The 27,750-nt window shown below is 41.0% G+C and overlaps 1 protein-coding gene across 1 annotated transcript; it reads right to left on the bottom strand.

Moving 5' to 3' along the window:
* Positions 1 to 27,750, bottom strand: dbpa (D site albumin promoter binding protein a). The gene is made up of 4 exons (XM_060904866.1): positions 26,799 to 27,750; positions 24,993 to 25,409; positions 12,109 to 12,356; positions 1 to 3,734 (listed from the first exon to the last, which is right to left on the bottom strand). Exons 1-4 carry the CDS (start codon positions 26,977 to 26,979, stop codon positions 3,519 to 3,521), a joined length of 1,062 nt encoding a protein of 353 aa, XP_060760849.1. The 5' UTR covers positions 26,980 to 27,750; the 3' UTR covers positions 1 to 3,518.

Genomic DNA, 27,750 nt, shown 5'->3' with positions numbered 1-27,750 from the left:
TTTCGGTGAATAATGGCAACCATTTATTGGCGTGTCAGGAAAAAGTCAGACCACATTTCCCAGTATCTCCAAACATAGAACAGTAGATAGTGTTGGTTCTATTAGCTTTGATAATTGTATGCTCTTGGTATTTGTAGTTAATAACAGTCACAACCAAGGACCTGTTAATATTCCACATGGAAAGAGGCAAAATATGATGAATACAATACCCGCAATAACAACTGGTAAGAAACTCGTCACTGGAAAAAGAGGATAAGTTACCAGTGGCTGTGTAATTCCATTAACATGTGTACAGGGTCATATAGAAAAATAGCACAAGGTTTCAATTTAAGCTTCTAGAAAGTTTTGATGTAACAAAAATCATACTCCTTTGATGTGCAAGAGGAAAAGCAGCACCAAGTCATTGCTGGCACGAAGGAGTAGATTAGATTCATCCAGGAGAAAAAACAAATCTTGCTTGTTTTTAATCAGCTTGTATAAACTCACACGTACAATGGCAAGTCTTGGTGGACAGTGCCAACTATGAACAGTCAAATGGCGATACAAGTTTTCCCAAGATGGTGCTATTGGTGTTATTACTACAAAGGTGAGCGCTTCATTAGAAAGCTCCTCACAAGAGAACTCTGAACAGGAACAAAGGAATAGGAACCAGTCCAGAATATTATCAATAATAATAATAATAATAATAATTTTAAAAAGAAAAAAGAAACATTTAAATTGTCCTGTGCAAATCAGAGATTTTTATATACAGTGCCCTCCATAATTATTGGCACCCTTCATAAAAATTATCAAAATTGACTCATTAAAATAAACATTTCACACAATAATTTTTCGTTCTAAGAAAAATTTCTCATGAGACATCGTATTTTCTATTAATTCAGAAATATATGTGCCAAAATTATTGAGAAATATTTTATATAAATGCAAACAAAATGACATTTCTTGAAATCTATATTATTATTATATTACTTTGCATTTGCACAGGAACTCTGTTGTTGCCTTTAACCATGTCTGGGATCCCTGGGATATAAATATGAGGCTACACACATGTAAAATCCCCTTTTCATCCATTACCATGAAAGAAAAACAAGGCCTTTCAATCCAGGAGACAGACAATTGTTATAAAATACAATTAAATTATCATTAAAACACAATAAAAGCCACATTAAAATGTTTCACATGTCTGAAAAAGTTAACAATTTGCCACGAATTGAAGCACTGAGCACACTGTCTGCCCCACACAGTGAGGAAGACGTTGAAGAAGGTTTTTAATAAAGGGTAAAGATCACAGTTTGAAATGGTTTGAACAAAGAAATTGTTACACAAAATCCATGTCGATGATCATCTCGGTCTCTGGATTTGAACCCTACTGAAACTGAACAGGAAGTCCACATGTACAAACTTAAGAATGTGCAACAGCTTCAAATGTTCTGCATGGAGGTGTGGACCATGTCTTCTACACATGTCTCCAACCTCATTAGATGTTACAGGAAGAGACTCAGTGCGGTTATTACCCTGGCAGGCATCACAAAATTTTAATCATAAGGGTACGAATAATTTTGAAAATTAGTGTTTTGTTGGGGGAAAACATTCACTGCTTAAAAAAATAGTCTTTAACCAAAATATTAACTTTAAATAAACTTTACAATGTTGACGTGAGTGCAAAATGTCGCATTTTAGATTTTTCATTTTCTTAAAGGGTGCCAATAATTCTTGAGAGTCCTGTATATTTGTAGCAGTCATCCCAAAATTAATTGGACTTCAAAGGAATTCTGTATATTTTATACAACCAGGACAAAATTCCTTTGAAAAAAAATGTATTTTTAAAAACATTATTTGATTATTATCCGAGTTTGCAAATTGATTCGTTTCTGGGTTTCAGTACTTTTTTGTGAAGCAATAGATTTCTGTAGAAACTACATTTATGCAAATTACCTCGACAATCACATATTCACATATATTGATATTTACAGACATACCTAGTGATAGAATACTTTCATTTCATAAAGGTCATGATATAACTTTTATATAATAGTATATTATTTTTTACAGTAGTATCAGGTGCATTCATTTCGTGAGAATATACCGGAGTTTGGGAATTTACAAAACACTTCTAATAGATTAAAAAGATCTCTTATGATTTAAACAGAGACACGGTTAGTGCAAGGAATCTGTACCAAAAGGACAACATGTGGGTAATTTGTTTTCCGTGCTGATCGTACAGTATATAAAAAAATGAGCTACCATGCAACCAACTCACTGCCAACTAAATTTGGACCAAAAAAAAGCTAAGTAAAATAATCCAGAATCACTGTTTTGGAAAATGAGAAAATCATAGACTGTGAGAAAGAGAGAGGAAAAGAGAAAAAAAGAGATGTGTGTGAAGGATCAGGGATGACGACTGTGCTGAAATAGCTTCGATTATGTGTGTTGACTTAAAAGACATCTGGTTTGTGCACATGCAATCCAAGGTCCAGTTTGTGTACATAGGTGTGTGTGTGTGTGGAATAGAAGCTTGAACAATTAAATATATACATGGAAAATCTTTTGTACATCCGTTCCTCTAATGTAGTGACAGGGTGTAATGTCCAGACCTCCTGCTTTCTCCTTTTATCTGCTTACAACTCAGAACCAAACACACCGAAATTGAAGAAAATTAAAATTAGATACTGTAAGAAAATTTTTCAAAAACACTTAGTTTGCCATTTGCTTCAACACCAGCCACTGATTTTAGTACAATGCACTTTGTCCGTCATGTTAGTTTGGCTGGATTCGTCTCGTTCTTTTGTTTAATTTCAGTATCAGACTTTCCTCGATCAGCCACATGAACCAACCTGATTTGAAATACATCTTCATATAGCTCTCTTTCACAAATGCCCCTACCCACCCATATAGAAAATATAGAGAAAAATTATTTCCAAAATCTCTTTGCCTGTCTGTTCCTGTAAGTATAAAAATATACAATTTTCCTGCCTAAATCTTTGTGCTCTCTCTCATCTCATCTTATCTCATCCTCCGGTCCACTTCCTGCTATTCTCTTTTATTGTAACTGTCCATATCCATGTCAAAAATATACAAGGTCTTTTTTTGTCATAGAAAATATTTGCAGCGTCGTCTGCATAATCTTCTAAGAAAAAATACCAAGAATAAGAAATGCTCATAAAGCCTGAGCAACACTGAATATCGAGTTGTCCCCTAAAAAACTGACACAAGCTAACTTTTTTTTTTACATTTTTAGCATAGTGTTACAGCCAAAAAGAATAATATGAATGTGAACAGCGTTTCTTATAGACTTTGTGAGCATTCCCTTTCGCTAGGATTACTGAGCTGTTAGCAACTATTTGTTGCAGCCACATGCACAATGCCACACGTTTAGAGAAACACAATTCGTGAGTGTTGTAGTAGTGCATGTTTAGAAAAAAACTTCAGTGAAATTTCTGAGTGTGGTTTGACAGCCCTGCCTTTCAACTCCCTTTTCAAGAGACTAGACTGCTTTTTTTTCCCCCTTCGTGTCCCCTTCATAAGTCTCCGTGGCGATTCTCATATTTGTTGATGATGTTGCGACAGCGGCCAAGCTCTTTGCGCATGTCAGCCACTTCCTGTCGGAGTGCAGCATTCTCTCGCTCCAGGAAAGCGGCACGGACAGATATCTGGTTCTCCTTAAGGCGCCGTGCATCACGTGAGCGCTTCGCCGCCTCGTTGTTCTTTACACGCCGGTTCCAGTACTTTTCATCCTTAAGGAGGTAAAGAGTGCAGGATGGGGGAAGGTGAAAAGAAAAGAAGGGTGGGTGGGGAAAAAAAGATGAGTGGTCAGATCCTGGTTGGAGCAATGTTTCAGGACACTGTACTTCATGTTAATCAAGTAAAAATGGTTCTGATCAAAATCTACTTTAAAATCACAGTGAAGGTTCTGGATCCTGGGCTGATTTGGATTTCAGCATTGAGCACTTTGCTTTTATCATTCACAAAACTGCTCTGCTTCTCCATTAACATCATCATCATCATCATCATGCTGTACGCTACTGTGCTACTTTTTTTATAGGCTGGACACTAAGTGAGTAGATTTCAGTTCCTTAACCTAAGGGGAGCCAGGTGGGATACACTGTCCTGGACGAAAGATGACCACCGGGAATGAAATGTGGCAATATGTTTAGTTGTTGCACTGTGAGAGAGGTTCAAAGATAGACTGGGACAAAATTCTGATAGTGTTAGAAATTTAGGATAATCATCTCACAGTGTGATTGCTGCTATGACCTACGTCGACTAACCAACCAACAGGAATGCACCATGAATCTAGAAGGACACTCAGTAGAGTCATTACCTCCACCAAGCCACATATCAACCTCAAAATCACTTGAGCCGAGGACAATACTAAAGCTGTCCACCAAATTTCATCAAAATCTGTTTACTACTTTTTAAGTTACACTGGGAACAGGCAAACAAATGGAGGTGAAAACACAACCTCCTCCAACAAAGCTGGCAGAGGTAATGGCGCACCAACCAAAGTGACACTAGCACCAAACCCAAATATAGGGTGCATTCGAAATGGGGAAAATGCTGCCTCAGGACGATGTCCAACAAGACAGCGAGGCATCAAGGACCATTAGAAATGGATCAAACCCTCATTTCACGTTTTCTAAAATGCCTTCAAACTGCCTCCAGTTGAAGGCAACATCAGGCTTGTAGTACTCAAGTCCAGGACATGGGCTCGAGTCTGACTCATGCCCTAATTTTAAGGACTCATGGCTTGACTTGGAGTTGAGCACTGATGACTCGGACTCATACATTAACTGCATTCGTACTCGTAAATTGGAGATGAAGACTCTGATTTTTTCTTTATTTTTTTTGTAACATGCCATAATAATTTGGCATAAGATATTTATATCTACATTAATTTTTGTAGCAATTTCGTGCAAGAATGTCACGTCTTGGCGAGCGCATCAGATAGACTTGGGCACGCTCTGGACAGCGTGCGCACCAAGCGGACTCTCGCACATGCGCCGTAAACGGTTTCACATAAAGGCAGCAACAGCCACCATCAAATGGTGTGGTTGGAGTCTTGTTCTCAGACTCAACTCAAAATTTTCTTTAATGACTTGGACTTGAACACTGCGGACTCAAGACTGGATTCAGACTCGAGGTTTAGTGATTCGACTACAACAATGGGCAACATCGATATATCCTCATTGCTGCCTATTACCCATCAACCTGTCCAGCAGTTCCAGCAAGCAATGAAGAAAATAAAAAAGACGAAAAACCAAACATCACAAACGTTGGACTTTTTTTGGCTTAGATTTTTGTAACATTGTACAATCTTATAACCCCATGACTATAACCAAATATATTTGCTAAACTTGATAAGATTTGGGTGGCATCTCTTAACCAACTAGTAAACACTGGTTTAGTTAGACGGCATGCTGACGTCACACGTTACCATGCTGACGTCACACGTTACCATAAATGCTATCTTAAAAGGTCATTCAAAACTAACGTCCTTAGAAGACACTTTCTGTCGAAATCCCTGCCTTATAAGATACCTGTCTATTACAGCAGCAAGACAACAAGCGAGCAACCTTCTGTTTCTAAAACAGCCATGATAGACAGATGACACACACTGATGTTTTATTCTTGTATCATAGCTGATGATTCAGGACTTATCATCATACAGTCTATATACATCAAGCTTGATGTCATAGCCAAGTTCATTCAATCCATATAAATCACATTTAATAAACTTATACAATTGTCGAAATCTCAAAGTCAGTCCGTGCTACAAGACACATTTAATGCAATTATCACAACCGACACTATCAGACTGAACATTGCTTATGTCTCGTTACTAAGGAGATATTCATGTAAACATTTTTCATTGTCTCTTGCTTTTATGCTCCATGCTATTATAGCTAATAGAATACAGCAGTTAATGTTTACCCATAAATTGCAATCTGCTTCATCACACGTTTTCCAAACTCTCTTTATTTTAGTCTGTATTTAGTGTAATTGCGGTTAAAAGGCATTGTTTTAAAAATGTAGCCGAGATGTCATTTAAAAAAAATATCGCACCCTGGAAGTTTTAAGGACAGTAGGGCAGCCGGGAAACGGATTACTTCAACTTGAATAAACAAAAACTATAGTTCTGATACACAAAATGGAAAACAAAGTGTTTGAACCACTACAGTGGAGTCCAAAAGTCTGAAAGAAAACACAAAGGTTTTCATGACAAATGATATTTTCAGCAATAACAAATGTGAAAACTAGTACCTTAGAAATACTTAAATGAAATTCACAGAGTCTCAGTATTTTGGATGTCCAATTTTTTTTATTTATTTATTTTTTTTGCTTTAACGACAGTGTAAATTGACGCCCTGAGTTTGCATACCACCTTATAACCCCTTTTAGATCAAATCCAGTGGACTGTCGTCACACGCTTCAGTAGAAGAGATCAGACGGGAGGAAAATCTGACCTTCGATCCAAAACAGTTAACATGTCATACATTTGCCTGTGTAGGGGCCTAAAATTAGTGCAGAATCATTTAGAATGTCAAATTAGAATACTATATACGGTTGTGGTCAGAAGTTTACATACAGTGACATGAACGTCATCTTGAATATGAATGTCATGGCAATATTTGGGCTTTCAGTAATTTCTCTGAACTATTCTTTTTCTGTGGCAGAATGTACAGCATACATCTTTAAAAAAAAACACTAGAATTTGGTGGACAAGTTTTAATTTTCTTTGGGTTTTCTGAAATCAACACAGGGTCAAAAAATATACATACAGCACACCTAATTTTTGGGTAAAATGTCTCTTTGCAAGATTTACCTTGACCTTGTTCATTTTTGTTTACCATGCACAAGCTTCTGGCAGAATTCTGGTTGGATATTTCACGACTCTTCATGGTAGAATTGGTAGAGTTCAATTAATTTTTTTTTCTTGGCATGGACTCGACTTATAAGCACGGTCCATATGTTTTCAATAGGGTTGAAGTCAGAACTTGTTTTAAGCTTAATATTAGCCTGCTTTATCCTCCACAACCAGCTCTGATGTGTGTTTGGGTTCATTGTCCTGTTGTAAGTCCCAAGTCATGTTCAAGTTTCTGATGGTTTATGCTGAAGAATTCTGAGGTAGTCCTCCTTCATTATTCCATCCACTTTGTGCAATGAACCAGTTTCACTGGCAGCAAAACAGCCCCAGAGCATGATGATCCTACCACCACCAGCTGGTACAGTGTTCCTCTGTACATGGTGGTCATTGTGGCCAAACAACTCAATCTTTGTCTCATCTGACCATACAGCTATCCTCCAGAAGACTTTTTCTTTGTCCATGTGGTCAGCTTCAAACTTTAGTTAAGCTTGAAGGTGTCAATTTTGGAGCAGGGGGTTATTTCTTGGATAGCAGCCTCTTAGTCCATGGTGATCTGAACTATAGACAGTGATCCATCAGCTTCCAGTTCATGGCAGGACTGTGTCATGGTGGTTCCCAGGTTGTTCCTGACCATCCAAACCAATTTGCTTTCAGCACAGGGTGACAGTTTGGGTTTTCTTGAAGCAAAGTGGCTTGAAAAGTGACTACACCTCACAATAACTTGCATACAATTGTTTGAACTGATCTTGGAATTTGCAGCTGTTTAGAAATGGCTCCAAGAGACATTCTGGAGTTGTATATATCCGCGATCCTCTTTCTCAGATCTGTGCTGAGCTCCTTGGACTTTCCCATTGTGTTATGTGTTGGTCAATCTAATGAGTGCTGTAAACAGACCCTTTTAATGAAGGCACAGAGAAGCTACCATCTGTAGTCAATCATAATCACTAACAGGAAGTTAAGAGACCTCGGCCTTGACAAGATAAAAGACATTTTGGAAGTTTCAGCACCTCCGAATTAATAATCTAAGTAAGCATATGTATATTTTTGACCCTGTGTTGATTTCAGAAAACCCAAAGAAAATTAAAACTTGTCCACCAAATTCTAATGTTTTTTTTAATTAAGGATGTATGCTGTACATTCTGCCACAGAAAAAGAACAGTTCAAAGAAATTACTGAAAGCCCAAATATTGCCATGACGTTCATATCCAAGATGACATTCATGTCACTGTATGTAAACATCTGACCACAACTGTATGTATATCTCTCTCACACACACACACACACACACACACACACACACACACAGAAAGTATTGTGCAAAAGTATTAAGCACATGTAAAGAAATGCTGTAGACCAAAAATGGTTTAAAAAATAATGAAATATTTCAACATTAAAATAATACTATAAACAATAATCAGTAATCCAGTCAATATTTGGTGTGAGATGACCCTTTGCTTTAAAAAAATAAAAATAAAAAAAATAGTAGTCTCAGGTCCAATGAGTGCAGTTTTATAAGGAAATGAGCTGTAGATTGGGCGGCATGGTAGTATAGTGGTTAGCGCTGTCACCTCACAGCAAGAAGGTCCGGGTTCGAGCCCTGTGGCCAGCGAGGGTCTTTCTGTGTGGAGTTTGCATGTTCTCCCCGTGTCCGCGTGGGTTTCCTCCGGGTGCTCCGGTTTCCCCCACAGTCCAAAGACATGCAGGTTAGGTTAATCAGCGGTTCCCAAAGTGGGGGTCGCGACCCCTTTGGGAGTCGCGGAGGGACTCCAGGGGGGTCGCGGAGAGACGGGACTGTTTGCATAACACAGAAAAAAAAACGGGCATTGGAATGTTTTGAATGGCGTCGGAATGTTGGTAATGCGTCAGCTGGCAGAGAGTCATTAAATCAGTCTATAGAACCCAATCACCCCCTTTCACTCCATAATCGCTCCCCGCCCTCCAATATGAATTTCATTCAGTGTATAGCTGCAACGGTCATTAGAATTCAATTGCTCCCTTTCACTCAGTAATCGCGCTCCGCCCTTCACTGGTGCGTCGCACCTGTAAGAGAGAGGGTTTATGCTGACTAAAAAAACCCCACATAAAATTCGTAACGTTCGCTGTTTGAGAAGAAAACACATCTACCCACAATATGCCATTTCTGACCATCTCCGATGAAGAGTAGCGTGTTTAAAAAGTCATAGGATGTGTGACGCACGTCAGCAGCAGCTTCCTTTTGCAGTGCTGTGCATCGACCGATGCTTTCAAATCCACCCATTCGAGCCGCAAAAATAATAATTAGGAAAATAATGGTACTAAACGCCAGCAAGTATGGAAATCCGTTTTCAAAACTTCTGCAAATGTCTCCCATATTTTGGTCTTTCTGTTGGTGTGTTTTTGGAGCTTCAATTCCGTCTCGCGCTGCCCGCTCAGCAGTTAGTCAGCCAAGTCTCGTCTTTGATAGAAAATTGTGTCAACGAAATTAATCGGCATTTCAAACATCATGTTTTTAAGTGGCTGGGTATCAGATTGAGACATGGCATTCACATCACTGGTGGTTTCACTTGGACAAATAATAAAGGACTCTTCAAATACACCTTTTATAAATCATGGTTAAGCTTTAGAACGTTGTGCTCACGCCATTTATAACTGGGACACGGCTGAATAGCATTGAGCGCACAGTTTCACTAAGTCCGCTTTAGTAGGCTACAGGAGCGCAAGCTCGTGATTTAAATGTGAGCATGCTTTGCAAAGTGACTTGGCTGGCCAAAGGGAGAAGAGCAGCACATTCCACATGTGGCATGGCTCGCCAGCACCCTGAAGAGGACAACTACTTCAGCCCTGTTTGGAATTTTTTTTTTTTGTTCTCATGGAGGGAATCCATCATTTTGCATTTTTCAGTCAAGTTCCAAATTAAATGTACTGACAAGAAAGTTCTCACAGTAAAATATTTACAAACTGAAATATTTTGTAATGTCCTTTTTTGTACATAGGTACAACAAGGTAGGCCCTAGTTAAGAATATTAAGAAGTTATCTATCTCATGAAAAAGGTGTAAAACGCCTGTGGAAAAAAACCCGGGTAAAATGAGTTTTAAGAAAACAAAGTGACGCACTGGAGATTGTAGTACCGGTAAGAACTTATTCCACTGCATAATGGGTGGTGGTGGGGGGGGTCGATGTCACGGGGTCCCAAAAATATTCTGAAGTCCAAAAGGGGGTCCCCAGCCAAAATGTTTGGGAACCACTGGGTTAACTGGTGGCTCTAAATTGACCGTAGGTGTGAATGTGAGTGTGAATGGTTGTCTGTGTCTATGTGTCGGCCCTGTGATGACCTGGTGACTTGTCCAGGGTGTACCCCGCCTTTCGCCCGTAGTCAGCTGGGATAGGCTCCAGCTTGCCTGCGACCCTGTAGAACAGGATAAAGCGGCTAGAGATAATGAGATGAGATGAGTTGTAGGTTTTACTGAGCATCTTGCAGACGCAGCCCACAGTTCTTCTGGACACTGTCACTTGCTTCTTAATTTTGCACCAAAACCCAGTAGCGTTCATTATGTTTTCTTTTTTAATCTGAAAACTGCTCTCTTATGGAATATGCTGCTCAGATACAAACATTTTTTTTCTGTGACATTTAATTTTGTGCTGGAAAACTAATGTTTGGACTCTAACATGTTTGTGTACTGACTCGATAATGTAGAAGTCATAAAATAGTTTGTATGGGAAAAAAAATAGGGTGCCTAAGACTTTTTCACAATGCTGTATTATTTTGTGTGCGTCTTTATATAAAATACACACGTTTTTTTTATATATATATACATACACACACACACTATATGAGAGTGTGTGTGTATATATATTATTTATACACACACACACACACGGGTAAGTCAAAGTTCTAAGGTGGGGTTTACATTAGACCGTATCAGCGGATCATCAGATTAACGTTTTTAAAACGATTAGTGTGCACACAGCAACACCAATACACGGATACGCTCGGCTCCGCAGGCATCCTGCGCTCCAAATCACTCCGCCCTGAACAGCGAGTGCCCTCTGGAGGGTGCGCACTCCGGCCCTGCGCAGCTCACAGAGCGCGCGAGTGAAGCGCACGAGCTGTGATTCGGGACTGAGCCGCTGTGTGTGTGATCCCAGTGCATATCACTTACCACTTGCAAGTGGAAGGATGGCAAGCCTAAAGACAATCATAACTACACAATGGGCAGTATTTGCATCAGTATTTAAAGTATTTTCATACTTTTATACTCTTTAATGAAAGGTGATACAAGGGCGGAAGTCCGCGCCATTTTTCAGCAGTCGCGTCACATGAATCAGGAAGGTGGATGTCACAGTGACGTTGTCCAATGACGACGCCAGCTAGAGCTCAGCACAGCGTATCCACGTATTCTGAATGTTTACACAGCACCGGAGCTGACACGATCTGGATTGAATACGTGGACGCTGGCGGATTCCCGTTTCCCGGCGTTTCCAGGCGGTTTAATGTAAACGGACAGTGCATCCGCGAAGAAAACGAGACAGATACGGTCTAATGTAAACTTGGCCTAAGACAAGTGAAAAAATATTTATGAAAATAAAGCTATTTCTCTACATATCCTCCATTTAAGTCTAAATACTTCTGTAAGCGATATTTCCATTGGAGAATTCCTTCTTTGTATTCCTTTTTTGAATTCCTTTTGAAATTATAACATCTGTCTTAGAACTTTGACTTAACGTCGTATAATTCTTTAGCAGAGAGGCCAAAATTATGAAATTAAGATTGCCTTAACTTGTCAGCTCAGTGATATTGATAAAATATGGAATCCAAGGCAAAATGTACTGAAAATCATATTTAAAAATCATTATCCCAATTATAGCAATGCCGCTTCATAGAAATCTTTCTTTGAATTTTAAAAAAATGAAAGTTCAGTTTTTTCTGATCCAATTCTGTTACAGACTTTTCTTTCCTCCTAAAAGATTTTGCGTTCAGACTTAAACATAGCCAATTTTTCTATGCTTTTAGGCTCAAAAGATACCCCATACAGTGTGAAATTTTTATTTCATACCATTATCTTGAGTACTGCAACTAAAAAAGTTACCACATTTTTCTGTGAATGTAATTCTGTTACCGAAAAACTACCTATATTATTATATAAGTCAAGATGGTACAAATTCTACAACTTTAAAGTTTATTTTCAGTTTAAAAAATTTTTTAAAAACCTTCAACGTGGTCTGAGACCCCACTGTATACACACAGGAAGGTCAGAGATAATACCTTCTGCTCCTCAGGCACCAACATTTTGCGAGCCTTCTTGATCATAGGCTGAGGTTTGAGCTCCTCCTCAGAAAAGCGATGTCGCCGTGGGTCGAACGCTTCCTGGCCCGGGACGCTGGACAAGGCCAGGTCGGCTGGGTCAGGGTCAAAGTTCACCATGACATCAGCCGCAGGGGCACCAGTGCTGGGTACTGGTGGAGGTGCGCAGGAAGAGCTGGGAGATGGGTCTTGCTGCACGGCCTGTCCACCTGTTTAGACACACAAGTCAATCAGTGAAAGACGGAGTTCATTCTGAACATGGGTTGAACCTTTTTTTTTCTTTTTACAGTAGGCAGCATTCATGGATGCGTGTACTTTGGGAAAATAATTCAGTCTTCGCTAACGGCTTCCTTTAAACAACTCCACCCTGAAACACATTAAATATGATTATATTGAAATTCTATATCAATATCTAAATATATAATAATATAAATACTTGTAATGTAAGCGACTGTGCTGATAATTTGTCAGTTGATGCTGGATTTTGTGATATTCCCATGAGAAGCTGTGTGCTGTTCTGATGTCACACGTGGACATTACTAGCACAGCTACATCTACAATGGTGTTGAATATGAAGAAAAAAAATTCAACGATCTCAAACAAAAGATAATAGTCAGGTTTTTGCTGTTAGCAACATCATATCACTGAGAAATACAAAGCAGAAGTAGTGAAGAGAGCAAACGCTGGACTGAGATTCTACTTGGCTAGTTCGTGATCTACGGGAGGAAAAGGCAAGAACTTCATCAGCAGTATTAGTGTGAAAGTTGAAGCTCTGGAACCTGATCTGTTCGAGCTGAGTGTATAAATGAACAGTTTGAAAACTGGCCAGATTAAAAACCGACTAAAAAGAGCTGTTGCATCTGTATGGAGCTTTGAAAGCTGATAAAAGTCCAACTGTGAGTTTCAACCACTTTGAAAGTGTCTACTCTTCCCTGGGAATCCCAGAGGATTCCACTTTAACACAATGTACATCAAATCTGTATTTGATATTTCAGTTTCTGTGATCTGTATTTAGAGTTCTGAATTTTTCCAAGGCTGAAATCTTGCCCTTCAATTCAAAACAAATCATAAAATGTAAATGTATGAAATACACCACAGGAAATATATATATATATATATATATATATATATATATATATATATATATATATATATATATATATATATATATATATATAATGTGAACTCTCTACTGTATAATTTCATTATATGAAGTTCACATTTTAAATACTTTTCTCACCTTCCAATCTTTTTCCACTCTTTAGACAGAGATGAAACTACTGGCACTATCACTGAGCAGTAAAACGGCATTGTCGGGAATGAAGGACAATTAACACAAGTGAAAACAGACCGACATGTTGGTGAACGAAGTTGAAAATTAAAAAAAAAAAAATTAATTCAGTAATTCATCAAATAAATCTTTGACACCATTATTGACACGTGTTATTTTTCAAGATGAATACAAAAGTCATTTAGGGAGAATTATTCCTTTAACAGCTCTATTTGGATTGTATTGTGCCACACTTATACACTGCTTTTTATAAATGTTCCTGCAAAATAAATCCACATGGAGTGGTCAGACTCATACTCAGTCTGATTGAAGTCACACAATGCAGCCACCAGGGGTCAGTCATAAGCCAAGCTACAACTTTAGCACACCTATTTCAAAGCAATGCCTTTTCCTCCTCTCCTCTCCACCCCACTCAGAGGAAAAGCATTCAGTCCCATTTTCAACTTCAAAACCAACTCTAGTTTATTTATATATATTTGATGTGGGCAGCACGGAGGTGCAGTGGTTAGCAAGAATGTTCTGGGTTTGAGCCCAGTGGCTGACGGGGGCCTTTCTGTGTGGAGTTCGCATGTTCTCCCCGTGTCTGCGTGGGTTTCCTCTGGGTGCTCCACAGTCCAAAGACGTGCAGTTAGATTAACATGGGACAGCCTTGGGCTGAAGTGCCCAAGAGTGGCGGCATGCACATATGCAGCAGCTTTGCTCTCCTATGATGAACTAAATTTCGTTGTACACTTGTGCAGTGGCAATAAAGGCATTCTATATTTTTACCATGAAGGTAGATGCTGCATCCATCATATAATAAAGACATAAATCACATATATAGTCCATACACATACGTTATTAATTTCAAACATTGTATGTCAATTATTTGTGTTAAATTTTCATTTCACACTATGTTGGCACATTGGCACAGCAGGTTGTGTTGCCACCTCACACCTCCAGGGTTTGATCCTGGGCTTGGATTTCTTCTGGGTTCCCCGGTTTCCTCCAACTGAATAAAAACATGCTGGTAGGTGGATTAGCTACTCTAAATTGCCTCTAGGCGTGTGTGTGCGCGCACGTGCGCATGTTGCCCTGCACGCCCAGCATTCCTGGGATCCACCGTGAACATGACCAGGAAAAAACAATTACTAATTACTTAATTAAATCTGTGGTTGGTAGAAGAGAGCAACTGGACTTGCTTGAAGATTCTTGAAAACGTTTCACCTCTCATCCGAAAGGCTTCCTCAGTTCTGTCTGACTAATAGGGAGTATCAGGTATTTATCCTCTCATGGATCATCATAGAATCAGAATCCTGATGGCTGCATTGTAGGTGGCTGATAAAAGATGTCTTAGACACCCACCTCTGTTCAGAGATGGCCGTTCCAGGTTGACAAAAATGAACGATCCTCTCTGGCTAAAATGTCTGCCAGTTTTCTGTTAGTCCTCTCATACTCCCGCACCAGTCGATCTCATCCCAAAGTGCGTAGAAACATGTCTTTCGGATGAGAGGCGAAACGTTTTCAAGAACCTTCAAGCAAGTCCAGTTGCTCTCTTCTACCAACCACAGATTACTATGTACCTGGATGACTGAGAATCTTCACAGACATGTTTCTACGCACTTTGGGATGAGTTCCCTTTGACTGGTGCGGGAGTATGAGAGGACTTCCAGAAAACTGGCAGACATTTTAGCCAGAGAGGATCGTTCATGGGTGGCACGGTGGTGTAGTGGTTAGCGCTGTCACCTCACAGCAAGAAGGTCCGGGTTCGAGCCCCGTGGCTGGCGAGGGCCTTTCTGTGCGGAGTTTGTATGTTCTCCCCGTGTCCGCGTGGGTTTCCTCCGGGTGCTCCGGTTTCCCCCACAGTCCAAAGACATGCAGGTTAGGTTAACTGGTGACTCTAAATTGACCGTAGGTGCGAATGTGAGTGTGAATGGTTGTCTGTGTCTATGTGTTAGCCTTGTGATGACCTGGCGACTTGTCCAGGGTGTACCCCGCCTTTCGCTCATAGTCAGCTGGGATAGGCTCCAGCTTGCCTGCGACCCTGTAGAAGGATAAAGCGGCTACAGATAATGAGATGAGATGAGATGAGATGAGATGAGGATCGTTCATTTTTGTCAACCTGGAACGGCCATCTCTGAACAGAGGTGGGTGTCTAAAGGCCCGGTCACACAGCGCTTTACGGCTTTATCACGGCCAAAACCCGTCAAAAAGTGCTCTCCCGTGAAGCAGACGATGTTGTTCGTGTTGATGTCGAAGTTAAGACGTGTTACAGTCGATATACAGACGTGACAGGACGCAGGGGGAAATCGGAACGGCGTCGGACGCGGCAAAAAGTTTTGGACTGCTCAAAACTTTAGACCGCGGACAACCACGGCCGGCACACGTGGTAAAGACGTGCAACACAGGTGAAAAACACGTGATAATCAGTGTCCCGGCCGTTATTAAAACTTGGGGAGACGTGGTAAGACGCGAAAGTTTGGCGGTCTATCACGGGCAGAGCACGGTCATCGGACGGGTGTTACGCGTTGGTATCACGGGATATAGCGTGTGTTTAGCGGCTTATCACTGAGAAATGGATTTTTCCGCGTACATAGCACTGTCTAAGCCCGTTAAACGACGTCTCAAACAAGTTCTAAATTCGATTGATCACTGTCTAATCACTTCTGCATCACTTCTGATTTGCGGCATGTAAATACCGTAATTTTCTGAGACCTCGGCACTTGCAGTCTAGATGTCAAGGGGTGAACATGAACCCTCAACGCTGTGATGTCCTCATCTTAATGCTCCAGCACCAACAGAACCAACTGATACAGGCTCAACATATCCTACCGCTTTTATATGCGCAGCAAGCCGCTCTTCCAACGACGCTGAGCCGCGGTTACCCGTGATTTGGCAGTGCTATGGCAGTGAAACAGCCGCCGACGGCCATACCCCATACAAAGCACGGCAAAGCCAAAATTGACCAAAAATTACCACTTACGACCACGTCCACCAGATTTTTGTATCTTTTTGTACGTGATATAGACGCGGAGTGCTGTGTGACCGGGCCTTAAGACATCTTTTATCAGCCACCTACAATGCAGCCATCAGAATTCTGATTCTATGATGATCCATGAGAGGATAAATACCTGATACTCCCTATTAGTCAGACAGAACTGAGGAAGCCTTTCGGATGAGAGGTGAAACATTTTCAAGAATCTTCAAGCAAGTCCAGTTGCTCTCTTCTACCAACCACAGATTACTATGTACCTGGATGACTGAGAATCTTCACAGGCATACTTAAGTAAATCAACACCCTGCTGAAAAATCCAGCTTAGTCTGACTAGTCATCAGTCACCAAAACACAAGACTAACTGGTCAATCTGGTAGATCATCTTTTCCAGATCACTGGAAATGTAAGTGCTGCTAAAAGGAAACTGTTTCTCAACAACGTTCCAAACAAGTTTTAAGAAACAAACGAGAAGACTAGAAAATTTCAAACATTTATTGCTCAGTTTAGACAAGAAATAAGACGGAAAATAAGTTACCAGCTACCAAAGACGGTCTCTTCGCCTGATCCATGTTCTAGTAGCTGGTCGCTCAGGGGTGCACAAACCTTTAGGGGAAATGTCCTCAAATGGATATTATGACCACGATACATTTTTTAAATTGCAGATTTATAACTTGGACTACTGTAACATTTTAACATTATGTCAGTAACATACGCATGTGTCATGAAAGTGACTCATAACCAAAGGAATATTCCTTTGGACTTACTAGTCGAGTGGGAAGGGTTGTGTTGTGTTGTTTTTGGAAAATCCAAGCAAGGACGATGCGATACAACGCAGAGGTGAAGCAGAAGAGCCTGGATTATACATGACGCATTATTTTGTGCATGTGTCCAAAAACTCACCGCGTACCTTCCAGAATAAGATATCTTGCACTTGTTCACTGCGTAACATCCAGAAGATATAAAAGCAACAACCACTAGAGAACAGTCACTATTCAGAGCCAAGTCATCCCAGTCTGCCTCCTTTCCAAGTGGAATGATAAAGTGATAAGTGATTTTATGCACAGCGACATTAAACACGTTGATGAGCTCCGTCTCTCTCAAAACTTCCCACTGTTGTTGTGATTGGCGTCATGAGCATCGTCTCAAATCTAAAACTCTGACCTTACGTTCAAAAGTAAATCCTATTTTTCTAAAAAGCTGTTACATAAAAACAGACCTGTAGGTAGGTTTGAAGGTGACATGAGAATTCTTTTAATAATATTCATTCATTCATTCATTCATTCATTATCTCTAGCCGCTTTATCCTTCTACAGGGTCGCAGGCAAGCTGGAGCCTATCCCAGCTGACTACGGGCGAAAGGCGGGGTACACCCTGGACAAGTCGCCAGGTCATCACAGGGCCGACACACAGACACAGACAACCATTCACACTCACATTCACACCTACGGTCAATTTAGAGTCACCAGTTAACCTAACCTGCATGTCTTTGGACTGTGGGGGAAACCGGAGCACCCGGAGGAAACCCACGCGGACACGGGGAGAACATGCAAACTCCACACAGAAAGGCCCTCGCCGGCCCCGGGGCTCGAACCCAGGACCTTCTTGCTGTGAGGCGACAGCGCTAACCACTACACCACCGTGCCGCCCCTTTTAATAATAATATACATAAAAAGACTTAAATAGTGCATATTAATTTAAACATGGTTTGACTGACTTGATTGACCCAGTAAAATATTAGCACACACAAACTCCATTTTCAATATTTCTAATATTAATCTGTAAAATTATCCAAACAAAAAAAACAAAACAAAAGAGGAGACTCTCGTGGGGTTCTCATTAGGGGACTCCTGTGGTAGCTGGCAAGATCACTCTGAATTTTTCAATAGGACTAATTTCTCCATTTATGACATTTCAAAAATATTTCATCTCACCCTGTAGAAATAAAATGTGTTCTTGCTTTGAGTGCCAGCTTCTAAACTCAGACTTGTACCAGCAGCACAACAATGTGATCAGAACAGAGATAATTCTTTTTTCCAACAAGGCCTTGCATTTTAGCGAAAGTGATATCATTAGCAGACTAGTTTACAACTAACTACTAGCTTACTAAAACAGCCGATGTTAGCAAGCTTGCTAAAATGCAAGTTTTGTTACAGGTTTTGCTCTTTCACATGGTTCTCATAACATGTCTCAAACGGCAGCAGATATAGTTAAATCTTTCAGTTATGGATGCGCCGCAAATCATATCTTATTGTACTATGTAGTATATTAGTACAACAGTTCCTCCTGTACCATTTAGCCATCCTATTTGGTGAGCAGACGCAGTTTGGGGTACAGCCCTGAATTCTCGTTGAATTTTTCTAGCTCAGTTCTTACCATATTCAGATTAATCCACATAGAGGACACAGCATAATCCACGGGGAACAACTGAACAACATTTTTGTACCAAAGAGGGAACATCCTACATCTTGTAGCTTTAAAGGAGAACTGAAGTCATTTTAAAACTTGCTTTATTTCTTAATTAGCGTGTTATTCAATTATGATTTTGGTTTTAGTCTGGGTGCGATTTGCTGGGGGGGATGGTGGGGATCATTCCCCCTCTGGTTTTTATCTCTGCTGAAAAAAAATCCTCGGGGACAACCCCGTCAATAAAACAAACAAACCAAAAAAAAAGTTGACATGACAGGCATGTTGTGACACAGTTTTCTATGGTCTACATTGCACTCACTTTCAAAATGACCCGAAGTGGCAGCTTTGATGTTCACGAACGTCCCCAGCAAATAGATACATTGTAGATAATAACAATATCTTTGCGTTCTCATAGAACGCAAAGATATTGTTATTATCTACAATGTATCAATGTATCTGCAGGGATGCAAACAGCGCGCCTTTTGGCAGATGCCGCCTTTTTCACGGCCGATTTTTTTTTTTTAGGGGGGGCGTTGGAGTGTTTGATTATAATTTCAAAGTAAATTCTGTATTAAAATTACTAAATAAACAAATCCGTTACAGTCCATGAAACAGGAAGTATAAGGATGAGAAAAAAACAGTTTAAATCGGAAAGCTGCGCACAATGTGAACTTTAGTGTCCATTTAATCCGGAGGGAGAGAAACATCACAGCAACGCGACAAGCAATGCGAACTTTGTTGTGTTAGTGTTCGTGTATTTAGTCAGAGAGATAGGAAGATGAATTTACTATCTCTGGTTTAGTGTTCGTTTTCATTTAGTGTTATTCATTTGATATCATCGGATGTTATTGAGCTGTTAGCCTATTGTTACCTTAATTTTGTGACCTTTCATGATTTAAAAAAAAAACATCCCCCCTTCTGGTTTTTTGACAAATCGCACCCTGGTTTTAGTAACCTTATATCATGACTCGTATTGGCAACTAATTGGAATTAAATATTATACTTATTGGCCTATTCGTTTTTTAGCCATGTTGAATTTAGTTCGTTTGGTCCATGTCAGGCGTCGCTTATTCATGCAATCTTCAAGAGACTTGCGCGAGACTTCGAAACGTGAAGTGTCAGCCAGGTGTCAGTGCCGCCATTTTGAAAACTGTTTTCCAAATTGCACAAAAACGAGTTTAAAAGAGTTTAAATGTTGGCAGATGCTGGTCACTTGGATTTCTGCTGTAAGTTTTACTTCCATCCTACGATGTCTTGCACAGGTCTCAACGCATCTCATCTACGCCCATTGCTTTGACATATGGACTGATGTATTACACAGCATATTTCAAACACTTGTAACTTGCTATAGCAGTGACAAAACAGCTATCAAAAATGCATTCCTATATTTAATAAAATGAGATAAATAGAATTTATTTTAAAAATTGCTTTCAGTTTTCCTTTAAGGATAACACTGACTGTAAACAATTCAGTTTGTTTGGTATGATTTGTGAAGCAACTAGCTACCATTAGCTAGCTTTAGTTATACGGCATGCTGACATCATGTTAACATACATGCGATCCTAACAGGCCATACAAAATGAACGCTCTTAAAAGTTGAAAGTCCTGCTTTATAAAACACCTGTCTATTACGGAAGCGAGGCAACAAGGCAGCAACCTCTCATTTCAAACAGACCTATGGAGTATTCAAAGTTTGGGCCAGCCTTAATAGTGGTTAGTTTTCTCACCAAGACATAAGCAACATCAAGTAACATCGCAAGAAAACAGAGTTCATAGTCATTATATTAAACTGTTACAGCAGATGTAGGAATCAAATGGTGTCTCATTCTCATCTCATTATCTCTAGCCGCTTTATCCTGTTCTACAGGGTCGCAGACAAGCTGGAGCCTATCCCAGCTGACTACGGGCACCCGGAGGAAACCCACGCGGACACGGGGAGAACATGCAAACTCCACACAGAAAGGCCCTCGCCAGCCACGGGGCTCGAACCCGGACCTTCTCGCTGTGAGGCGACAGCGCTAACCACTACACCACCGTGCCACGCCAAATGGTGTCTTTCAAAGTTAACTGCTAATCAGTTGATTAACAACATTCCTTTATTTGATCTATTATAGCTACTAAATATATGGCAAATTTTTCTCAAGGTTTTGTCCTGTACTATATCAGGCTACGGTCACACTACAGCTCGCGGATGTGTTTGCGAATACTTGTCGATGAAAAGTTTGGCAATGCAATGCACAGTGAATGTTCTCCAAGCTGCGTGAGTTTTTTGTTCGTTTGTTTTTGGGGGTTTTTTTGGTGCGTCTCTGCCTCATGACTGGCCAAAAACATTGTGCATGCATTGAAATTTGGTGGCAAATGTTTTCATCAGCACACTATGGGGCAAATAGTTTTTCATGATGGATTATCGATGAAAATGAGGTGTTTGGTGGTGATATTTCCTTAAGCTTCGGGAAATTTCCTGAAGCTTGAGGAAATATTGCCACCAAACACCTCATTTTCATCGATAATCCATCACGAGCTGTAATGTGACCGTAGCCCAAGTACACTCATCTCATCTCATTATCTCTAGCCACTTTATCCTTCTACAGGGTCGCAGGCAAGCTGGAGCCTATCCCAGCTGACTACAGGCGAAAGGCGGGGTACACCCTGGACAAGTCGCCAGGTCATCACAGGGCCGACACATAGACACAGACAACCATTCACACTCACATTCACACCTACGGTCAATTTAGAGTCACCAGTTAACCTAACCTGCATGTCTTTGGACTGTGGGGGAAACCGGAGCACCCGGAGGAAACCCACGCGGACACGGGGAGAACATGCAAACTCCACGCAGAAAGGCCCTCGCCGGCCACGGGGCTTGAACCCGGACCTTCTTGCTGTGAGGCGACAGCGCTAACCACTACACCACCGTGCCGCCCGCCCAAGTACACTGTCCTAAGTAAATGTTTTTACGTTTGTTTTTTGGGTTTTTTAAATCAGTTACCATTATTTCAAAAAAGAAGACAATGACAAACAAACAAAAAATGCATTTGTGAGAGACCCACAAGTGGACACACATGCTAAGAAAACAGCATTCCCTTATGCATATTCATGAAACTCCAGTGCACAAGTTCCCAACCCTGGTCCTGTAATGTCTCCTGTCCTGCATATTTAGTGTTTTCTCTGCTCCCAACCTGTTTCAGCTAATAAGTTTATTAAACACAAAACTGTGCAGCACAGGGGGTACTCCAGAGCCAGGGCTGGGAACCCCTGCTCTAGTGCATACACATACACACAATTCAAGTGGTCTTATTAAAAGGTAGTTCCAGTCAACTCATTTGATTGGCCGAGCAGCAAACAGCCAAGACTGCTGATATTTCGCATAACGATGCGGAGACGTTTCACCGTGCTAGTCTGTGTCCTGCACGTAAAATTCCACTTCCTGGTTCGAAGCAGTTACTATAATAGTCTTAGCGACATCATCGGCGGAAACGGCAAATGGTACTTTTCAAGAATGCAACCTCTGACTTAAAACGTGAAAGCTTCTCAGGTGAAGATGAAAAGTAAGATATGAACAACAATTCTACGAACAGCACCTTTAATGGGAATGTAGCACAAATCAACGTGAGCCAGCTAGTCACCGGGCTACAAAGTGACTTCGGGCTCTATTTCCACTTGTGGAGCAAAAGTAAACAGAACATTTATCCATACTGTTTCTGAAATGTCACTTACTCGATATTAATTTCTTGGTTATAGAACTGTTGTATGAAAGCAAGATCATCCTCGAGGTTGTGCTGTTGTACTGAATGGCAGTGATTAGCGACGACCGAATCACAGATGTATTGATATGCACTAATACAACAGCACTCCTTCTTCCTCTCATGTGATATTGCTTAAACATACAGTATTATATTGGTGTGCTTCTCTTTTCCGTGTCCATCACGTATCACATGTCCGCCAGGGTCATCATACAGAAATGACAAAGATATCTCTCAAAGTCACAGCAACACGGGATTTGCTCTCTCTCTCTCTCTCTCTCTCTCTCTCACACACACACACATGCACTTTTGGCCCTCCCCTTTTTCTCGTGCCCCTCCCTTCCCCTTGTTCTCTCCCCTCATTGCTCTCTGCATTGGCACGTGACGAGTTGCCTGCACATGGCCTCAACGTGTGAGACACAGAGCAAGAGGGAGGACGAGGGAACAAGCTTCAAAAACACGCAAAGAAAACACACTGCTCGAGTCTGCCCCTCCCTTTCCCATTTCTCTCCCTCTTTTCCTTTCTGTTTCCTTGCTTATTGCTCAGCTGCTTTTCCTTTACTGTGCCTCCACAGGACCTCTGTTCCAATGGACCTTCAATTCCAGATTTAGTCAAATCAACATACAGAGAGATAGGGGACATAAAATGTACAAACGTCCAGCTGAGGGTTAACTTGTTTGCTCGAGGGCCTAACAGTGGCTCTTTGGTTGTCCTGGGATTAAAATTCACAATGTTCAGAACCTCAGTCACTAAGTTACAACCAGTCATACTTTGCCTAATGCTGAGCTGCATACACAATGCATTCTACAACAATTCATACCTAAAACAAAGTTCTGCCAACATACAGTCAGTCAATCGAACAACCCACTAACCAGAAGATAATTGTTCTAGTAGTTAACCTTTTTAAAACGCTGAAGCTCTTTATTATTATACCACCAAGGTTAAATGTGACTGCAACGTTACAGCTGTTAATAAAATTAGACTTCTGAGCTTCAAATGCAAAACTCCTACCTTTTTTTTTTGAAGGGAACTCTGTATTAAAAGATGGTTTGTGTCACTGACTATTGTTTGGGTTCAATTACAGAAAAATCTGATTGTGCTATATAGGTGTAGCACAATATTATATCTGTATGACTCCAGGAGCTACTATATGTTTGTAACCTCCATTGGTCAGATTGTGAATAATGCCAACATTGCAATCTCATTTCTTTTACATTTATTGATTTCTGAAGTTTTAAAGCTTTTGTCAAGAACCTCACCAGCTTACTCCAGCTTACTAGAAAAGGGCCAACAAAGAGCGAAGTTATAGCCTCCAGTTAACCAAAACTTATGTTACTCCAAAGACTTGTGTAAGACAATTTTTTTTTTCGACAATGGTTGAAAAAACAAACCAAAATTAGCCAACTAAGATTTAGTGGACTATTTTGCACCATTTTGACTGGAGTTTGGAGCAACCTCCAGTTCTAAAAATTTACTGCACTCGACACGTGAACCAAACTGCTTCAGGGAATCCAGTTTATACCGCACTATAACATAAACCAGTGATCTTGTGCAGCTTGTATTCAGAACAGTGGATAACAGCATCCATAAGTCTACAGCATACACCCACTTCTATCTGGACAAATACACGATATGGCCAAAAGTATGTAGACACCTGACCGTCTTTTTTTTCACCCCCTTCAAACTGTTGTCACAAAGTCTGAATCACACAATTATATAGAATGTTGATGTATGCTGTTCCAGCACAATAATGACCCTGTACACAAAGCGCATGCCATAAAGACCAAGTTTCCCCAAGAACCTGAGGTATCCTGCACAGAGCCCTGAGTGAACTCAACGCCACTGAACACCTTTGGGATGAACTGGGAGACCCAAGAACTCCTCTCCCAACATCAGTGTCTGATCTCACTAATACTCTTGTATCTGAACGATCACAAATCCCTATAGCCAAGCCCCTAAATACAGTGGAAAGCCTTCCCAGAAGAGTGGAGCTTATTATAACAATACAGGAGGAAATAAATCTGGAATGAGATGTTCAACAAAAACATGGGTGTGATGGTCAGGTGTCCACATACTTTTGACTATATAGTGTCTAGCCCATATTTTTCAATTCTACCCTCACTATCTGCCAAAAAAAAATACACCCACAGAAGCATGTACCAAGACACACTCCTTTTATGTATCTGTCAAAAACGCACCACTACCAATAAAAATGATGCCACTGACGATCATGATCCAGTGCAGCTCATGGCAAGCTTCAATTCTACACAGTCAGTGTACGTAGCGCAAAACAAAATGCATATATTTAACCTAATAAGAATTTCCTCAGGCAAACACACTGCTTGTACTACTTACCAGCAATGCCCGCAAATGCATTTTTGACAGACTCCGACTCCAAAAAAGTCTACATGGACACTGCCTAATGCTTACCATGCAGACACTCAGGACTTCCCAGCAATCCTGGGGTTGGGACCTGTGGCACATCTAGTCCCAGAAGGGAGGATGAGGATGACGAAGATGAGAGAGAAGAAATGGAGGAAGCTGAGGAAGATCCTGGAGATGGTGAGGAGCTCTGACTTGGAATGGCTGACTGCATGCCCTGCGAGGGGATGAGGGCCTGAGTACCAGAGGTGTTCCCCAGTGGCATGCACCCCATGCCGTTCTCAGTCAGGAACTCCTCCAAGTCCATGAACTGCCGCTGGAATAAGCCACCGTCACATGGTAGAGTGCGTTCCCACAGCAATGGCCCCAAGAATGCCGTCTGGGAAGAGGTGCGCATCGAGCCACTGGCCCCAGTTCCAATTCCACCTAGTGAATCCTCATCAGAGTCCAACGGTTTGTCTTGATCTATAACAGAAACATATATTTGTGTTATAATAATAATGTCTTGCCGCCATCTTCGAAACCTTGCATCCTGCCTCGGAAGAGTTCATTGTAATGATGGTACTGCGTCTTAAAAATGTGTGCCATACACTTGCACAGGATTCCTTGTATGATATTAAAATGTTTCAAAATCTATAAATATAGATGCTTGTTATAAAGTGTGGGTGCCACAAAACCATACAAGCTGTAGGCTTGGAATCACACACTCCACAAAACAGCCACAACACCAGGTAGAAACCTGGTATCCAGGTTGGGATGTGAAGAGGAATGACAGGAATACTACACTGGATACAATATGAAAATAGTCACAATCAGTGGGTGAAGCGTTAAGGTGAGATGGTCAGAGGTTCATAAAAAAAATAAAAAAATAAAAAAAGAGCTGTAGTTATTGAAGGAGGGGGACTAAAAGGAGTAGGACGAGAAGTGAGAAAAGGAGATTGTGTGGGTGTATATGAGGGCGTTGAATAAAGGCTGAACAGAAGCAGCTCTGCAACCAGACCCAATATACAAATCTTCATGTGAAAATTTGAGCTTTCCTTATTGACAGTGTTTTTATATAACTTCCAGATGCAGCTTAAACCTGAAGAAACAAACGCCAACCTTTGGAAGACATCTTTGTCCAGACTGTTTTCTTTTTCTTTAGTTCTCATCATACATTACTGACACCTTGACCATAAATCCTGCATATGCAAAAGCAAAAAATTGCCTTTTAATATCAAACAATAAATGTCACCTTTAAGAAACACAATGACAACACCTCGATTTGATTTGACCCACAAAATGATCAGTAATGAAATAATTGTATATATAGGCAGGATGGATAGTAATTATACTGTTACTACCCATTTATGCCAGGCTCAGACTCCATGATATTTTTGTCAGATTTGGCAATCATCGTGCCATAAATTCTTGCCATTTTCTTGATTGGCAGACTGGCAACACTTCAAATTTAACTCAAACCAATCATCATCATTGTGTTTCACCATGGAGAAGATCTACAGAAGGAACATGTCATACACGTTGCCAAACTAGGTGAGACGATACTGCATAAACAATTATGACATGCTATGTAGACTTTTCATCAGGGCGTCAGGTGCCCCAGATGCCTCATTCTTGACATTCGGATTGACGTTTATTTGGTGGACATCCTTATCCAGAGTGACTTACATTTATCTCATTTATACATCTGAGCAGTTTGGTCCAACAGTGGGAACTTGAACTCATAACCTTCTGAACAGCAGTCCATGGTCCTCTACCATGGAAATTTGTTGGCCACGGTATAAATCGGGTTGAACTTGTGTAGTCTGATCCCTACCCATTAACACACACACACACACACACAAAGAGACTCACCGATCATCTCACAGCAGTCTTTCCCTCTGCTGTCTCCTTTAATGGGAAGCTGGAGAAGAGACTTTAGACTGGCCACTGGACCCAGGTGCCCATTGGATGCTGCAGAAGTAGGGCCAAACTGTGCACTACCTCCAGAGGGAAGATCTGGAGGAGGTAGAAGCTGAGAAAGAGGCCTGGACATAACCTGACTATACTTGGATACTTGGCTTGGGTTCACTTTCAAATCACAAATCAGCCAACTTGAAACAAAAATAGGAGTATAGCGAATGATCGACAGGAACTGCTTCTGGATAAAGCCCTCAGCTGACCATTGATGGGAGGATAGGAGAGGGTTTACACCTCGAACCGCATCCAGAAAGCTTTCCCAAAGTGCTATCCACTCAATCCATTTCCCCAATAGGTTCTCTCTCTCTCTCTCTCTCTCTATTCAGCAGCACTGTGATCCATCTTCTTGTTGGGTTTAAACCTGGCGCCCAGGGACGCTTCTGGGTCGCTGATATCAACAAAAGTTGAATTGAAGCTCGCACTCTTGACGTGTTCGAGGTAGCTTATTTGCTGACATTTGGCACCAATTTGAGCTGGGGCTCCTTCAGGCCCGGACGGAAATATTTCCTGAAAAAGCGAATTATCTGGAAACGACAGGCGTCCATTAGAGCCCAGCGGTGCGGTGCGACGCGTTTTAGACGCGCAGCCGACAAAAGCGCTCCACTACCCGAGCTGTCATTTAATAACAGCCGCCTCAAAAATACAGGAAAGATCTGCTGCACCGTTTTCTTTTTCCTTTCCTCCCCTTGTCACGTGCTCTCTTCCCTGTCGTTATTTATTTGCTGGTGTTGTTGTCACCCATCGCCTGCTCCGGAGCCACTGAAACGGCTCAGAATCGCGGCTACGGTCAGCTGGAACGAACACGGGCGAGCTCTCGTTACGTCACCTCTCACGGGGACAGGGGGAG

The sequence above is a fragment of the Neoarius graeffei genome, chromosome 22 (genome assembly GCF_027579695.1).
Source record: "Neoarius graeffei isolate fNeoGra1 chromosome 22, fNeoGra1.pri, whole genome shotgun sequence".
Lineage (NCBI taxonomy): Eukaryota > Metazoa > Chordata > Actinopteri > Siluriformes > Ariidae > Neoarius > Neoarius graeffei.
The sequence above is the reverse complement of the archived record's forward strand: the minus strand, read 5'-3'. Positions and strand labels throughout refer to the sequence as shown.